At 49.4% G+C, this 18,699-nt stretch overlaps 1 protein-coding gene across 1 annotated transcript in view; it reads right to left on the bottom strand.

Moving 5' to 3' along the window:
* Positions 1-18,699, bottom strand: part of SNTB1 (syntrophin beta 1) — a 109,969-nt gene that overhangs the window by 23,089 nt on the left and 68,181 nt on the right. The window contains exon 3 of the mRNA XM_081874351.1: positions 8,062-8,269. Coding sequence (XP_081730477.1) covers positions 8,062-8,269 — 208 coding nt within the window. The remainder of the gene's footprint in view (positions 1-8,061; positions 8,270-18,699) is intronic.

Raw genomic sequence — 18,699 nt, 5'->3', positions numbered from 1 at the left:
CAAGCAAACCATGATCTCCAAGTCCTGACTTTGTCTACAGGTTGTGGTTTCTTGTGAGTCAAACCATGTTCCCAGGGTTTAGATGCAGTGCTAAACCACAGGCCCATAGTTTGTATCTTCCTTGGGCAAGCAGATGCAAAAACTGCTTGTGCATGGTAAAAACCATGCAAATATACATGTGCAAATATGGCTGAGATTTCTGACAGACAAGTCTATTTCTGGCCTCACTCACAATTGGGGTGGCTGCTCTTATCCACACAGAACGTTCCAGAAGGGGGCAACATCTTCCTTCCTCCAATCTGTCTTGTGACCTCATTAGAAAACATGCTTCGATCCGGAGCTATGGTAGTGGATTAAGAGGAGGGAGCAACTCCTTGACTCTTTGCTTTGTGTGTGAAATGTTTAAGGCTGGCGCTGACAATTGACCTCCGAGGGTTTTTTTTTCTATCTACTACTATTCCCTCTGCATTCCCCCGCTGCCATGTTCAAGTTCCCTAGCTTTTTTCCTTTAGCAGGGCAGGATCGCTCGGTGCACTCCTTCAAAGGATTATTTCACCTGCTGCTCCTTGCTTAGCTGTTCCTAAAATATACCCAGGCCTTTTTTAAACACCTTTGCCTTCATCTCTCCCCGTTGTGCCTTCTGCTTGGAGGTTCTGTGCTATTTTCTTCCCTCTCTCCCAACTTCTATAGGCTTCATGGGGAGAGACCACAACTCAGCAATGTCAAAGGTCCCAGATTCCAAGCCCTTGTAGTATGTCTGGTTAAATATTCAAGTTGCAGGGCAGGCTGGGAAAGAGCTCGGGATGAGACTCTGGACACCTTCGTTGGAAGTTATGCTGAGCTGAGCACAGGAAAAGCTTGCCCCACTCACCGGCAGCTAGGCAGCCTGCCTTCCAAGTTCGTCTGTCCTGTGTCCCACTTTCTGTATCCGTGCAAAAGTTGCTGTTGTTGTTTAGTTGTGTCCGACTCTTCGTGACCCCATGGACCAGAGCACGCCAGGCACTCCTGTCTTCCACTGCCTTCCGCAGTTTGGTCAAACTCATGCTGGTAGCTTCAAGAACATTGTCCAACCATCTTGTCCTCTGTTGTCCCCTTCTCCTTGTGCCCTCCATCTTTCCCAACATCATGGTCTTTTCCAGGGAGTCTTCTCTTCTCATGAGGTGGTACTGCAGTCTCAACTTCAGGATCTGTCCTTCCAGTGAGCACTCAGGGCTGATTTCCTTAAGAATGGATAGGTTTGATCTTCTTGCAGTCCATGGGACTCTCCAGAGTCTCCTCCAGCACCATAATTCTAAAGCATCAATTATTAGGCGATCAGCCTTCTTTATGGTCCAGCTCTCACTTCCATACATCACTACTGGGAAAACCAGAGCTTTAACTATACGGACCTTTGCGGGCAAGGTGATGTCTCTGCTTTTTAAGATCCTGTCTAGGCTTGCCACCGCCTTTCTCCCAAGGAGCAGGCATCTTTTAATATCGTGGCTGCTGTCACCATCTGCAGTGATCATGGAGCCCAAGAAAGTAAGAAAACAGGGAACTGAGCCAGAAAGCTTCCCACTATATTCATTCGTTGCTCCAGGCTTTTAAGCTGTGGTCCCTTTGGTCCTTATTGGTCAGTGTGAGCAATGGGCAGCCTAGAATGGCATTTGGCAGGCTGGCCCTCTGCTTATTCTAACCTCCATGTGCCCAACATCCTGCTGCCGTCGGATGGTTTCAGCTCAGGCTCGTTTGCTCCTTGCTTGTGTGTGCTGTGTTTGTTTTTCTTTCCTAATCCTTAAATTGAGGTAGATGGCAGAGAGGGAGGACATTGTTGTGTGCTGGGACTGCAGCCCAGGGCTTGCTGCGCTGTGGTTGGAAATCAGAAATCTTACAAACTTCTGGACAAAGCAGATCCTGCAACTTTCTAGCAAGCAAGCTTTTCAGGCCCTGAACTTTGCTCACAGTTTAGCATTAGGTTTGCATCGCACTGCACAGGCATGCATAAAAGTCCTCCATCATAGGTAAAAGGTAAAGGGACCCATGGACATAGGCGACTATGGGGTTGTGGGGCTCATCTTGCTTTCAAGCCGGGGGAGCTGGCGTTTCTCCACAGACAGCTTTCTGGGCCATGTGGCACGCATGACTAAACCACTTCTGGTGCAATGGGACACCATGACAGAAACCAGAGCGCACGGAAACACCGTTTACCTTCCTACCGCAGCGATACCTATTTATCTACTTGCACTGTTGTGCTTTTGAACTGCTAGGTTTGCAGGAGCTGGGACAGAGCAACAGGGCGCAGGTGGCACTGTGGTCTAAATCACTGAGTCTCCTGGGCTTGCCAATCAGAAGGTCGGCGGTTCGAATCCCCACGACGGGGTGAACCTCCATCATATAGGCCGCATGAATCACTATAAGCATTTCTGCACCTGTAGGACATTGAATGACAGAATCACCAAGTTGGAAGGGACCCCAAACATGATCTAATCCAACTCCCTGCAATGTAGGAATATCAACAAAAGCATCCATGAGAGATGGACATCCAACCTCTATTTAAAAACCTCCAAGGAATGAGAGTCCACCACCTCTCCACTCCATTTCACAGCTCTTACTGTCAGGAAGTTCTTCTTGGCTAGAATCTCCTTTCTTGCAACTTGAAACCATTGGTTTGGATCCTAGCCTCCGGAGCAAGAGAAAACAAGCTATCCCACTCTTCCATGTAACAACCCTGAAGATATTTGAGGATGCAAGTGGCACTGTGGGTTAAACCACAGAGCCTAGGACTTGCCGATCAGAAGGTCGGCGGTTCGAATCCCCGCGATGGGGTGAGCTCCCGTTGCTTGGTCCCTGCTCCTGCCAACCTAGCAGTTCGAAAGCACAAAGTACAAGTAGATAAATAGGTACCGCTCTGGCAGGAAGGTAAACGGCGTTTCTGTGTGCTGCTCTGGTTCGCCAGAAGTGGCTTAGTCATGCTGGCCACATGACCCGGAAGCTGTATGCCGGTTCCCTCGGCCAATAAAGCAAGATGAGCGCTGCAACCCCAGAGTCGGCCACGTCTGGACCTAATGGTCAGGGGTCCCTTTACCTTTACTTATCCTTTCTCCTCTCAGCCGCCTCTTTTCCAGGCTCCTTCAACCATTCCTCATTAGGCTTGGTTTTTAACAAGTTGCCATTGTGATTGTGTTCCATACTGCAAAAGGAAGTATGAAAAATAGACCTGCTCTGTGGCCATGCAAAAGTTGGGAGCGTGAGATCCAAGCTTGTTTTCGAAGCACTAAACTATGGTTTACTGTTGCTTCTGAACACAGCCATTGCCTAACATTCACGTGCTCCTTCCTGTTTCACAGCCCTTTAAGTTCCTCCATGATGTAAAGGTAAAGGGACCCCTAACCATTAGGTCCAGTCGTGGCCCACTCTGGGGTTGCGGCGCTCATCTCACTTTATTGGCCAAGGGAGCCGGCGTACAGCTTCCGGGTCATGCGGCCAGCATGACTAAGCCGCTTCTGGCGAACCAGAGCAGCGCATGGAAATGCCGTTTACCTTCCTGCCGGAGTGGTACCTATTTATCTACTTGCACTTTGACGTGCTTTCGAACTGCTAGGTTGGCAGGAGCAGGGACTGAGCAACAGGAGCTCACCCCGTCGCGGGGATTCAAACTGCTGACCTTCTGATCGGCAAGTCCTAGGCTCTGTGGTTTAACCCACAGTACCACCCGCATCCCTCCTCCATGATGTAGTCATCTTTTTAAAAAAAAGTTAGGAAAAAAAAGCAAGGGACAGAAAATGACTTGTTTCCCCACCGTTGATTACATTGTACAAGCAGTAAACCTGCGTTCTGCGCCACTGTGCCAATGGCCCACTTCAATTAACATGCCAGCATGGTGCGTATTTCTTCCTTCTTTAAAAAGCCCTAAGGTGATCTTGCAATGTGCTCTGCATCTAAATCACCTGAGGTCTGAGGTTAATGTCCGCAGCGCACAACTCATTAGCTGCGCATTACTGTCCAAGCCAACCCCCCTCCCCTCAACTAACATGATTGATCCAACCACATGCTTAGTCCTGGGACTCGTTCTCAAATGAGAGTTTATTGCAAAAGGAAAGGTCAGCACCTTTGCAGAATGTTCTTTCCGATACATGTTGCAAGCGTTTGCTTTTCGAACTAATCACCGGGGGAAGGGCGGAATGACAACTAATACAGAGCCTCATTAAAAATTGAGAAGAGAGACAGGGAAGGGAGAAAAAGGAAGCTCTGGTGCAGCCAGTTCCTTTCTTCTTACCTCTGCTTGAGAATATTTTATGCTGCAATAAGCCTTACACCACAACAGATGCTTTGTCCACCTAACCCAATGGCTGCAGCTCTTATGGGTCTCAGGCAGGACACTTAATCCATTTAGGGAAGACAGCAGGTCTGTGGTAAAAGCATCTTTTCGGTGTGCAGCAGGACCCAAATTCAATCCCCAACATCTTTGGGTAGGGCTAGGAGAGACTGCTGCTGAAAATCCTAAAATTGCTACCGGTATAATAATAATAATAATAATAATAATAATAATAATAATAATAATAATAATATTTATTTATACATACATACATACATACATACATACATACATACATACCCCGCCTATCTGGCTGGGTTTCCCCAGCCACTCTGGGCGGCTTCCAACTGAATATTAAAAACAATACAGCATCAGACATTAAAAACTTCCCTAAACACGGCTGCCTTCAGTTGTCTTTTAAAAGTAAAATAGTTATTTATTTCTTTTACATCTGGTGGGAGAGCGTTCCACAGGGTGGGTGCCACTACCAAGAAGGCCCTCTCCCTGGTTCCTTGTAACTTAGCTTCTCACAGTGAGGGAACCACCAGAAGGCCCTCGGAGCTAGACCTCCGTGTCCCGGCTGGATAATGGGGGTGGAGATGCTCCTTCAGGTATACTGGGCTGAGGCCGTTTAGGGCTTTAAAGGTCAGCACCAACACTTTGAATTGTGCTCGTAAATGTACTGGGAGCCAATGAAGATCTTTCAGGACTGGTGTAAGCAACATTGAGCTGGACAGACCAGTGGTCTGACTCAGTGTAAGGAAACTTCCTATGCTCTTGCAGGTTACATGCTGGTCATATTGTCATGGACTGGTTGGATGCAGAGGAATGGTGGAAGGAACCAGCTGGGGAACCGCCAGGGGAAGAAGGCTCTGAGCCTAGGGACTGGTGGTGGGACAACGAAGAGGGAGAAGACTGGGAGGAGGAGGTGTAGGAAGCAGAAGAGGTAACAGGGCTTAGTGAGCAGAGAGAGTCTGTGGCAGAAGGAAGTCCAGAAGAAGAAGCTGAAGCAGGAGAGAAAGGAGGCCAAGAGGCAGAGGTGGGTCAGGCTGGTGAAGAAATACAGGTGTCTTCCTCTGCTGCTGCAACTAAGCTCCTTTCCCTCCCTCGTCTGCCAGAACCAGAAGAGGCATGAAGAGGATGGAGGGAAGATTGGTGACACAGTCTCTGATTATTTGAGGGGGAAACCCTGGAGAGAAGGGGACTTAAAGCAAGGTCTAAGCTGCAATGCTTCAAAGCATCTTTGTAAATAAGATGATGGGTCTTCTTTTCACTAGGTGACATTTGCAGTGTGACTTGAATTACTGCTGGCTAAGACCAGCGACTACAAAGGACCACTGCCAACTGAAGCGTTGCACGTGAAACATTTATACCTTTCTTTCTTTTTTTTAACAAAAACTGCAAATGAAACTGTGATCCAATTACCATTTGGGTAGTGATCGGTTGCTGTTCTTCAAGGCACATGGAACAACATGGGGAATCATGCATATGTAGAGCCCAATTTTAGCCATGAACGTGGAACTCGTCAGAAATCTTGGAAAACTGAGACAGCTTGAAAATTGTCCCAGTATGCTATACACAACCTGCTTTTTGAACAATTGGAAGCACCCCATATTATAGTTACCAGTGGCAGTCACATGTAGATAACCACACTGAACCAAAGACTCTGTGGGAAAGGACTAAATGTGGGTTTTAAATGAACAAACCGTAGCAATCCTGTATGGCTGGATTGCTCTTTACAGCAAAATCTGCCTAAACTTGTCAGGTTCTTCTCTGAAGTCCCAAGAGCTAGAATCCTGCGTTTTGGGTTTTTTTAAAGCATAAAAGTCATAGCCTTGCAAAGAATCAAAGAATCATAGCCTGGCAAAGAATCCGATTTGTTTCAGGGGTCCCGGGGAGCACTTGCAAGAATAACAAACCAACACCCCTGTTTATTTGTGGTAAGTAACTCCTGGCAATTCATCACAAGATCAGAAGCAGTGACCTCCAAGGAAAAAGTGAAGGGCGCAGGTTGTTTCAAGTTGGAACGCCAAACACGAGGTGCATACCACACAAAGGGCACACCAGCCCCAAGCACTACCAAGTGTTATGAAAGCATCACACGTTGGCATCGGCTTTCAATTCTGGGCCCTGTCCAAGATCCATGCCTCTTAAAGCCCTAAATGGGCAAAGAGCTCAATATCCACTGGGACCAACTTTCTCTTGCTAAGCTTCTGTCTTAATCAAGAATGCTGAGTCCGTGGACTCAGGGCAGGGAGAACAGCTGAGGTACCTTGAAGTGCCCATGCCATCGTTGCTAAATATACTGCCACCACCTCCAACCGAGCAGTTGATCACGACAAAATAGAATGCCTGCTGTCCTGAGCATTAATGCAGCAACAGCACATTGCATTTCATGGACGGACAGCCAAATGCCAATTGGGATTTGCAAAATGTTACTCAAGTGGAGCCCCATTCTCTTCCATAAAGCGGCCTTTGCCCCAACCGGCTGTTTTGGACTACAAGTCCCATCAGCCTTAGCCAACACAGCCGGGCTGGCGCTGATGCGAGGTGAAGTTCAAAGCAGCAGCTGGAAGTAACCAGCTTAGGCAAATTTTGCCATGAGGAGTTCGCCGTTTTGCTTCTAGGAGGAGGTGAAAACCATGATGCAGGGAGCTGGGGAAAAGCCTATCATGAACAAAGAGTCTCCAACCCTTAGAAAAAGATGTTCAGATGTGGGGGTAATTTGAACTTATCCATAGGAGGCCCTAGATGAAATCCCACAATGCCTTGAAAACATCTGGAAGAACTATGGGAGCAAAGGTCAGGGTCAATTGTACAGCGATCAAAATGATCAAGGCAGTAGAGCGAGACCCCTGTGAGGAAAAGGTGCAGCGCCTGGGACTTCAGGCAAGCCAGAGGTGACATGAAGGAACCTTATAAAATTATACATGGCATGGAAACAGTGGGAACAGAAAAGCTCTTCTTCCTCTCCTGTATCACTAGAGATTGTGTGCATGCAATGAAGCTGAAGGTTGGAAGATTCAGCAAAGTACCTCAATGGAACTTGTTCCCAAAGGTGGCAGTGATGGCCACCCCACTTGGGCTGCTTAAAAAAGAGGACTTGACAAATTTGTTTGTCCCGAACCCACAGAATACCTGGCAGAAAGTTCCCACAGGTGTACACAGCCCCCAAAAGCAACATCTCAGAGACCTCCTGGAACAACCAAGCCGTGGTCCATCAACGTGGGCAGCTGAGCAGACACGGCACCTCCGTTCTGCTTCCCTTTTATACCTTGCATGCCAATTGCCACATCTGGGCTTGACGAGGCCCGTGACCCACACCTATCCTGAGTCTACTCCAGCTGGGGAAGCTGAGAGGAGGGCCCTTGCCTGCCTCAGCCTCCTGGAGCGCCCTTCTCGCTTCTGCCTCAGAATGCTCAGAAGGTAAAAAGTAAAGGACCCCTGAATGGGGGTCCAGTCAAAAGTGACTATGAGGTGCGTTTGTCCACAGACAGCTTTCTGGGTCATGTGTCCAGCATGACTGAACCGCTTCTGGTGCAATGGGACACTGTGACGGAAACCAGACCACATAGAAACACCATTTACCTTCCCGCCACAGCAGTACCTATTTATCTACTTGCACTGGCGTGCTTTGAAACTGCTAGGTTGGCAAAAGCTGGGACAGAGCAACGGAAGATCACCCTGTCGCAGGGATTCGAACTGCTGAACTTCTGAGCGGCAAGCCCAAGAGGGAAGGCCTGTGGACAGAATGAGGAACTTGTTACCTTTTCTGCGAGCCAGCCAAGGTGCCTAATCTCTCGAGCTCCAGCAATTCCTGCTTTGCCCAGCTGATCTTTGACCTCCGAGATGGCCTTAGGAATGAGATCGCTGACGCAGGAGTGGATGGAGTGGAACCAGGCCTGCGCTGTGGCGGAATCCTTACTCCTTAGAACCAGGGTGTGCCTGGCATCTGGCGAATGAACTTCTACAAGCCTGCGGGAGAGAAAAAAGCAGAATCAGGATAACGGCTGGAGGTTTAGTCTAAAAATATTTAGGATGGCTATCACAAAGCAGCCCAATCCTATGAACCTTGCTAAAATACAAGCATTAAATATCCATCCGTCTGTCTGTCTGTCTATCTATCTATCTATCATCTATATCTATCATCTGTCATCTATCTATCTATCTATCTATCTATCTATCTATCTATCTATCTCACTGCAGGTCATGTTTTGTGCACTATTATATAATAGACTATTCAATATTACTTTACAAGTCGTTCCACTTTAAAGTTATATTTTATTATGATATATATTCTAATAGCGGGTGGCGCTGTGGGTAAAACCTCAGCGCCTAGGACTTGCCGATCGCATGGTCGGCGGTTCGAATCCCCGCGGGGGGTGCGCTCCCGTCATTCGGCCCCAGCGCCTGCCAACCTAGCAGTTCGAAAGCACCTCCAGGTGCAAGTAGATAAATAGGGACCGCTTACCAGCGGGAAGGTAAACGGCGTTCTATGTGCTGCGCTGGCTCGCCAGATGCAGCTTGTCACGCTGGCCACGTGACCCGGAAGTGTCTGCGGACAGCGCTGGCTCCCGGCCTATAGAGTGAGATGAGCGCACAACCCTAGAGTCTGTCAAGACTGGCCCGAACGGGCAGGGTTACCTTTACCTTTATATTCTAATAGACTATTCAACATTACTTTACAAGTCATTCCACTTTAAAGTTATGTTTTATTATGATTTTTCGTATTGCATCGGATTATTAGAAGGGGTGTGCGTTCTTTAATGCATATTTTGTTGCTGCAAACTGTCTTGTGTATAAAGGTAGGCTGTATACAAATTAAAAAGCAAAAAGAAATGAAAATGAAAATACCGCAGGGTGTAGGTCGCGAAGTTTAACTTCTAGTTAGCGAAGTGAAGAGGAAACAAACAAGCCACGAATTATCGCAGGCTGGTTGTGGTTGGCTTGAATTAACTAGAACTTGAACAGAACTGGATGTGCTTTGTTCAAAAGTAGAAATGAAAGTTTTCAGCTTCCGAACCTTGTGCTCAAGAGTAGAGAGCCCACCAGGCCAGCAATCGCTGTAGCTCACAGAAGAGGAAAACAAGGGAACTCTCCTCAATGTGGGGGAGGAAATAATGAAGGTGATTCGTATTGTTGATTTGTTATGTTGCAATTGTTAATAAAAAAATAAAAAAACAAATAGCAAAGAATACGTTAGACTTAATGTACGTGGTGCTTTACAAAATGACATGAGGAGGTCACTGCCCGCAAGGCATTTACAGGTGAACTTTTGACAGGTGAGAGGAACCATAGAATCACAGAATTGTAGAGTTGGAAGGGACCCTGAGGATTATCTCATCCAAACCCCTGCAATGCAGGAATATGCAGCTGTCCCATACGGGGATCGAACCTGCAACCTTGGCATTACCAGCACCATGCTCTAACCAACTGAGCTATCCATGCATCAATAACAAACACCACTATTGACTAGTAGCAGGTGTCCAGGACTTCAGGCAGCGTCTCCAGGTGCCTGGGATTGAACGTGGGACCTTCTGCATGCAAACCAGATGCTCTCCCTGTGAGCTGTGGCCCTTCCACATGCAGAAGATTTCCCTACCCATCCTGTCCGCATAAATACAACAATGTGCTAGGCACGGCCGCCGAGGTGCCGCGCAAACATTTTGCAAGCAGAGCACATTTGCCAAACAGACGGGACAGCTCCGATTTGAAAATGGCTTAAAACGTGTTACGCTCTTTGGCAACCTGCCTTCTGAAAGGCAACATTATGTTTATCTGCTATTTGATGATAAAAGTTCCCTTTTCCACTCTCCCTGGCCTAGAAATATTTCAGGCAGTGCCACAGCTGTGTTTATCCTCACACACCACCGCAGTTATGCAAACACAGCGTGCGGAATGGCTTTCGATAAAACCCACACCAGCTCGCAGGAATGGCACGTTTAAGCGCGAGGTGGCTGCCATGATACACACGCACAGGAATGGTATCACGTTTTCCCAGGGGCTGCTTGGCTAACTTCGCAAAAACAAAGAGTCCGAGTTGCCAGTTGTCATTTCCCAGCATTCCTCCTTTCACTTCCAAAATGCTTCCCGTCTCTGACATGCATTTAGCCCTCCCATAATCAGGCAAAGAGCCTAACAGGGAAGTTTGGCTGGCACCTTCATGATACACTTTTAGGCGCCAGGCAATAAACAACTACCGTATTTTCCCCTCTATAAGACGCACCAGACCACAAGACACACCTAGTTTTTGGAGGAGGAAAACAAGAAGGAAAAAAATTCTGAATCTCAGAAGACAGAACAGCAAGAGGGATCCCCTCTTGCTGTTCTGGCTTCTGGGATAGCTGCGCAGCCTGCATTCGCTCCATAAGATGCACACACATTTCCCCTTACTTTTTAGGAGGAAAAAAGTGAGTTTTATAGAGCAAAAAATACGGTATTTTACTTTTAAAAGACAACTGAAGGCATCCCTGTTTAGGGAAGTTTTTAAAGTCTGGTGCTGTATTGTTTTTAATATTCAGTTGGAAGCCACCCAGAGTAGCTGGGGAAACCCAGCCAGATGGGTGGGGTATAAATAATAAATAATAGTAATAGTAATAATAATAATAATAATAATAATAATAATAATAATAATAATAATAATAACAACAACAACAACTCTTTAACCAGGCCTTTGGCTGATTGATATCCAGCACCCTTTTAAAAATAGGGGGGGGGGGATTACTGGGTTTTTGTTGTTTTTTATTTTCATTATGTATTTTGTGTTTGTAGATTGCAATTTTATGTGGTTGTACTGCCCTGAGACCTGCAGGCATAGGACAGTATACAAATTTAAATTGTTGTTGTTGAACGGGCAACATAATGGCAAACAAGATTTAACATATGCAACTGCAAATTACAATCATAGCCTCCCTTGTCCATAGCAGAACCATTCCAGCTTTCTATTATTGGTTTCTTTTTTTCAAATGCCCATTGTTATACAACATGGTGCATTTGGTTTCTGTTCTCCTGGCTGCATCAAACAAACGCCTAACTCTAGTCTGTGCAAGTGCCTTGTATAGCGCTGTGATCTAAACCACTGAGCCTCTTGGGCTTGCTGATTGGAAGGTTGGCGGTTCAAATCCCAACGACAGGTTGAGCTCCCGTTGCTCTGTCCCAGTTCCTGCCAACCTAGCAGTTCAAAAGCACAACAGCACAAGTAGATAAATAGGTACCCCTGCGGCGGGAAGGTAAACAGCGTTTCTGTGTGCTCTGGTTTCCGCCACGGTGCCCCATTGCTCCAGAAGAGGTTTAGTCATGCTGGCCACATGAGATGAAAAGCTGTCTGTGGACAAATGCCGGCTCCCTTGGCCTGAAAGCAAGATGAGCACCGCAACCCCATAGTCACCTTTGACTGGACTTCACCGTCCAGGGGTTCCTTTAAGGAAGCCCGTCTCCAGCCACGCTCACTGCAGCTCCCACAGCCTCACCCCAGCACTCGCACGCACAAAGGGGGCGATCCCATGGCAAAATCTGCTGGGATGACCAGCTGAGGTTGCAGCGGATGTCCGGCTGTGCCAGCTGATTCTTGCTCCGCCAAGCTCAGAAATCTCAAGTCCCCAAGCCTGATTCAGCCAAAGAGAAGCCAACATAACTTGCTCAGTCAATGTAAGCACCAAAAAACGGGGTGCAGGATCAGAGAGGGGAGAAGCTTAGGCTGAATCCTAAGTCAATTCAGCTTCATCTGGCAACTTGACAAAGGACCGTTTGTCAATGCTCGGTCAATGCTTGCTTTACCTTTTGTCAATGTTCGTGCAGAGCAGCGGCAACAGCCCCACTGCAGAACGGGTTTTCGATCCAGGGTTAACTTTTCGCTGGCTTAATTTACACCATCTTGCTTTGGGTCAGCTCTTTGCACACAGGATTGCTCCAACACACAAACACACACACAATATTTAGGTTTTAAAACGTTATTTCATACCATGGCTGCACCACGGTCGACTTCAGGTTTTTGAAAGCTTCCTTACTTCCGTATATGGATGCAAGCTGTACTTCAAAGTTGTATCAAAGACGATTTCCAGACGTATTATTATGCACATAGCTGAAGTGTATAGGCTCTGTCAGCCGGCTGATTTTGCTTTTATGGGCATGGATGGCCAAGTTACTTTGCTAGAGAGCATGAACATGTCATGGGCTGCGTTCTAAAATAGCAGAGCACTTCTCATCGGAGCAGCGAGGTATGCTCAGGGACATTGACGCAAGACGAAAAGCCAAACTCCGTGCCAGGAACATTATGCAGATTAAGCAGCAGATTTGCATCGCTTGTACAAACCATTTGCTTTGATTCCAATATTTGAGATTTCCCTGGGTGGGTTCCTCTTCTATACGCTCCCTGAGCAGAACATCTGAAGCAGAAACTTGAATATCTTTCCTATTATTCTACCTTCCTTTCCCTAAGGCAAAATGTCCAAAACGGTACTACCTGATAACTGAATAGAGGAAACAAGCCACATTCTGCAAGGGGAGGAATGTATAGGGTCTTAAAAAACAACAACCCTGTAAGGCCTGAGGACTGAAATTGGACAGGTTCCTTATGAACATAAGAAGACCGCTGCTGCATCAGATAACATTGGGGGGCTGCAGGGAGACTCCCCCCACAAAAGGCCACAGGATGCCAACTTTTGTCTTACAGGAATTGCCTGGACTGTATGTGTGTGTCTGTGGTTATAAAATGCTACGCAATTCAACATCCTATATTTTAGGCCCCATCTACACTTCACATTTCATGGGACGCGGGTGGCGCTGTGGGTTAAACCACAGAGCCTAGGACTTGCCGATCAGAAGGTCAGCGGTTCAAATCCCCATGACAGGCTGAGCTCCCGTTTCTCGGTCTCAGCTCCTGCCAACCTAGCAGTTCGAAAGCACGTCAAAGTGCAAGTAGATAAATAGGTACTGCTCCGGCGGGAAGGTAAAGGTGTTTCCATGCGCTGCTCTGGTTCACCAGAAGTGGCTTAGTCATGCTGGCCACATGACCCGGAAGCTGTATGCCGGTTCCCTCGGCCAATAAAGCGAGATGAGCACCGCAACCCCAGAGTCGGTCACGACTAGACTTAAATGGTCAGGGGTCCCTTTACCTTTACACTTCACATTTAAAGCAGTATCATACCACTTTTATGGCTTCCCCCAAATACTCCTGGGAACTGTACTTTGTTCTGATACTTGCCAGGAGATAACCCACCCCCATTCCACTTTCCCCTGCAGAGCTAAAATTCCCAGAATGGCTTAACCGTCAATCCCTCTCCCCCCAGGGAACTTTGGGAATTATAGATCTGTGACAGGAACAGAGGTCTCCTAACAACTCTCAGGACCCTTAGCAAACTACAGTTCCCAGGATTCTTTGGGGGAAGCAAGGGGTGTTTAAAGTGGTATCAGAGTGCAGACGGGGTCTGTTGTGCATTGAGTCAAAGGATTTTATATCTGTATTATTATTGTCTGTATTTGCATTAGGGTAAAGTAACTGCCTTTTGGTTCCAGAGGGTACAGCTACTATTGGTTCATTTAAGCTGCTGTATTTGGATCCTCTGTCTTATTGGTTGCCTCCAAAAGGCAGGACTGTGATTGCCTGATATTGTTCCCTCCAAAATGTATCCTCTCTAGCTAGTTCCCTGTCCCTATAAATGTAGCTCTCCCCTCCTCAGGTTTCAGTCTTGTTGCTTTAATAAAGAAGTGTTACTAGAGCAGTGTTTCCCAACCGGTGTTCCGCGGCACACTAGTGTGCCGCGAGACGTTGCCGGGTGTGCCGTGGGTGGGAGGCGGGTGAGTCGGGCTGCTTTAGCCCCGTGCGTGCTCTCCCAGCTGGAGAGGTGACGCGCGCCTATGGAGGCTCCTGCCATAGGCGCGCGTCACCTCTCCAGCCGGGAGAGGGTCGCGGGGGGCTGCTTTAGCCCCGTGCGTGCTCTCCCGGCTGGAGAGGTGACGCGCGCCTATGGAGGCTCCTGCCATAGGCGCGCGTCACCTCTCCAGCCGGGAAAGTGCGCGCGGGGCTAAAGCAGCCCCCCGCGACCCTCTCCCGGCTGGAGAGGTGACGCACGCCTATGGCAGGAGCCTCCATAGGCGCGCGTCACCTCTCCAGCCGGGAGAGCACGCACGGGGCTAAAGCAGCCCCCCGCGACCCTCTCCCGGCTGGAGAGGTGACGCGCGCCTATGGCAGGAGCCTCCATAGGCGCGCGTCACCTCTCCAGCCGGGAGAGCACGCACGGGGCTAAAGCAGCCCCCCGCGACCCTCTCCCCGCTGGAGAGGTGACGCGCGCCTATGGCAGGAGCCTCCATAGGCGCGCGTCACCTCTCCAGCCGGGAGAGCACGCACGGGGCTAAAGCAGCCCCCCGCGACCCTCTCCCCGCTGGAGAGGTGACGCGCGCCTATGGCAGGAGCCTCCATAGGCGCGCGTCACCTCTCCAGCCGGGAGAGCACGCACGGGGCTAAAGCAGCCCCCCGCGACCCTCTCCCCGCTGGAGAGGTGACGCGCGCCTATGGCAGGAGCCTCCATAGGCGCGCGTCACCTCTCCAGCCGGGAGAGCACGCACGGGGCTAAAGCAGCCCCCCGCGACCCTCTCCCCGCTGGAGAGGTGACGCGCGCCTATGGCAGGAGCCTCCATAGGCGCGCGTCACCTCTCCAGCCGGGAGAGCACGCACGGGGCTAAAGCAGCCCCCCGCGACCCTCTCCCCGCTGGAGAGGTGACGTGCGCCTATGGCAGGAGCCTCCATAGGCGCGCGTCACCTCTCCAGCTGGGAGAGCACGCACGGGGCTAAAACGCAACCGTCTCCCGGCTGGAGCCGCGGGGCTGGGGCGGGGGAAGCCCGAGCTTCCCCCTCCCCCAGAACGGGACCCAGAGCTCTGGGAGCTTGCGGGGCTGGGGGAGGAGGAAGCCCTCCGCCAGCCTCCAAACCATGTTGGGAGTCAGCGGGTGGGCGCGCTACGCCTCTCCCGCTGTCTCCCGAGTTTGCGGGGCTGGCGACGGGGAGGAGCAGGCTTCTCCCCCCGCCAGCCTTCTAGCCAAGTCGGGGGACAGCGGGAAGGGCGCGCTACGCCTCTCCCGCTGTCGCCCGATTTTGCGGGGCTGGCGACGGGGAAAAGCAGGCTTCTCCCCCCCCCCCCCGCCAGCCTTCTAACCAAGTCGGGGGACAGCGGGATGGCGGCGTTCCTTCGGAGGACGCCCGTGCTCCGCGCTGGTGTTGGCCAGCCTTGCGCACCCGGGGGATCTCCCCCCAGGAGCGCAAGGCTTGCAGGCGGCGCAGAGCACGGGGCGCCCTTCAGAGGACGCCCCGTGCTCCGCGCTGTGTTGGCAAGCCTTGCGCACGGGGGGGGGCGCGTGGGGCGCCCTGAAACAGAGGGTTCCCCATGCTGCGGACTGTAGCCTGCCGCCCGATGCGCGGGGCGCCCTGAAGCAGAGCGCCCCTCGCGCCAGGCAGACATGGGCCAGCCCCACAAGCTCGGGGGACAGTGGGGAGGCGCAGCACCGCCATCCCACTGTTCCCCGACCTGGTTTTTGGGGGGGAAATAAAGGAAAAAAAATTTTCCTTTATTTCCCCCCCCCCAAAAAAGTAGGTGCGTCCTATGGGACGGAGCGTCCTAAAAATACGGTACTTACTATTTCATAATAAAGTAATTATAAAATACCGGTACTTTCTTTGTGTTTATTTGATGCCTATTAAAGAGAGTTACTTTATATATAGTCAATATAGGCACAGAGTTAATTTTTTAAACATTTTCTAATGGTGGTGTGCCTCGAGATTTTTTTCATGAAACAAGTGTGCCTTTGCCCAAAAAAGGTTGGGAAACACAACTGTCTCCAGCATATTATGTCAAGAGAGCTGAAATCACAAACCCCATGTCACAACAGGGTCTTCCTGCGATGATTCCTCATGCCCCCAAGGAAAGAGAGGAAGCAGAGAAGTAATGGATTAGGGAGAGATCCTAACCCAGCCTTTCTCAACCTGTGGGTCCCCAGATGTTGTTGAACTACAACTGCCATCACCCCTAGCTACCAAGGCCAGAACTCAGGGATGATGGGAGTTGTAGTCCAACAACATCTGGGGACCCACAGGTTGAGAACCGCTGTGGACCTAACCCAAATGCAGCTCTGGCTGAAGCCTTGGAACAGAAAATGATTTCATCCATCAATCTCCACCGACAATGGAGTTGCCAATATTTTAACTAGAGTTGTTGGCATCACATAAGCTGCAGTTATGTTTTGATTTGGGCTGGAGCAGCTACAGAAGCTGTGGGGAGTCTCTTAAAGTGTTTTTGCAATACCTTTTCCCCACTCATTTGGGGGAATACAGGACACAGCAAGGTTTCTCACCGCGTCTGATGTTGACTGGAGAACGTCAACTGAGAGCTCAGAGTTTCCACAGGAAATAAAGGCCACAAGAACTGAGAAACCCTCTTTTAATGTGTGGGAGACTCAAAACTACTCGTTTCCTGAAGATAGCAAAGGTTATTTGTGACCGTGTGAGCTGTATCTGAAACAGAGCATTGTCTCACACCTGAAGCTCTCTTTCCCAAGGGTTTGAAAGTCATGGTCAGTTTTGAAGCACCCAGAGCCCAGGCCTGGCTCCATTCATGGCAACAGCATCCATGATCGATTGGAGGAAGTGGGCGCCATCCTCAACTTACTGTAATCCAATTAGTCTCTGAGTCTCTTTGCCACTGCAGAGGATGGAGCAAAGGGCCAGGTAAGGACAATTCTCAGAAGAGAGGCTGATTATTAAACCACTCTGGGAACTCTAGCTCTGTGAGGGGAGTAAGGGGCTATTGGCAATTCTCAGCATCCTTTTTGTTGTTGTTTAGTTGTGTCCGACTCTTCGTGACCCCATGGACCAGAGCATGCCAGGCACTCCTGTCTTCCACTGCCTCCTGCAGTTTGGTCAAACTCATGCTGGTAGCTTCGAGAACATTGTCCAACCATCTTGTCCTCTGTCATCCCCTTCTCCCTGTGCCCTCCATCTTTCCCAACATCAGGGTCTTTTCCAGGGAGTCTTCTCTTCTCATGAGGTGGCCAAAGTATTGGAGCTTCAGCTTCACGATCTGTCCTTCCAGTGAGCACTCAGGGCTGATTTCCTTCAGAATGGATAGGTTTGATCTTCTTGCAGTCCATGGGACTCTCAAGAGTCTCCTCCAGCACCATAATTCAAAAGCATCAATTCTTCGTCGACAAGCCTTCTTTATGGTCCAGCTCTCACTTCCATACATCACTACTGGGAAAACCACAGCTTTAACTATACGGACCTTTGTTGGCAAGGTGATGTCTCTGCTTTTTAAGATGCTGTGTAGGTTTGTCATTGCTTTTCTCCCAAGAAGCAGGTGTCTTTTAATTTCATGACTGCTGTCACCATCTGCAGTGATCCTGGAGCCCAAGAAAGTAAAATCTCTCACTACCTCTATTTCTTCCCGCAAACTATCATTCCCAGGATTGGGTTTTTTTTGGGGGGGGGGTTGGGGGTTATAGCTGTTTAAAGTGGTATCACAGTGTTCTCAATTTAGGGTGTGGACGTGGCCGCAGCTGAACCAAGGATTTCCGCAAGGATTTGAGAGATCCAGCTGTTCCGCTGTCGAAGTCAGGAGAACGGCTGCTTTCCATGCTCCTAGCCCTCTCCCTAAACTTGAAAAACTTCAGCTTTCAAGCCCCCTTCAGACGGAGAAGTGTTGAAAGCCAAAGAACTTGCAGCCAATTTCTTTAAAAGCCTCTGTACTGGGTAGGAACAAAAAGCTCATTGATGTGAAATGGGGGGGGGGGTTGAATATATTCTCTTTCCCCTGACTTCATTGGTTTCTTTTATTTCTTTTTGGTTAGCAACTGCGAGAGAGACAATGGCGTTGAGCTGCCGTGTGCTGGGGTGCAGCTGGTTCCACATATGTTTAAAACAGGGACCAACAAGCTCGCCCTATTTTTAGCGCCAGGAAGCAAAGGGCCATGGAAGTCCCGTGTGCCGTTCTGCCTTGCTCACTTCCCTTGTGAGCAGAAGGTTCCCAAGCCAAGGCGATTCAAAATAATATGAGGATTTTAGGCCCTCCGCCTTATCAAGACTCTACATCTTGTAACCCTAGGGCAGGTATAGGCAAACTCAGCCCTCCAGATGTTTTGGGACTACAACTCCCATCATCCCTAGCTAGCAGGACCCATGGTCAGGGATGATGAGAGTTGTAGTCCCAAAACATCTGGAGGGCCGAGTCTGCCTACGCCTGCCCTAGGGCCTTCTCCTCTTGCCCCTTTCCTTTCTAGAGGTACCCTACTCCTGTCTCAAAGCTCTAGATGAGAGATTCTCTTGCAAACCACCTTCAGTTTTAGCTCCTGATCCATCTTCCATTTCTCCACCACCCATTGTTGCTTCAGATCAGGGGTCGGCAAGGTTTACCTCGCCTGGG

The sequence above is a fragment of the Podarcis erhardii genome (assembly GCF_964252035.2).
Source record: "Podarcis erhardii genome assembly, chromosome: 8".
NCBI classification, from domain to species: Eukaryota; Metazoa; Chordata; class Lepidosauria; order Squamata; family Lacertidae; genus Podarcis; species Podarcis erhardii.
The sequence above is the reverse complement of the archived record's forward strand: the minus strand, read 5'-3'. Positions and strand labels throughout refer to the sequence as shown.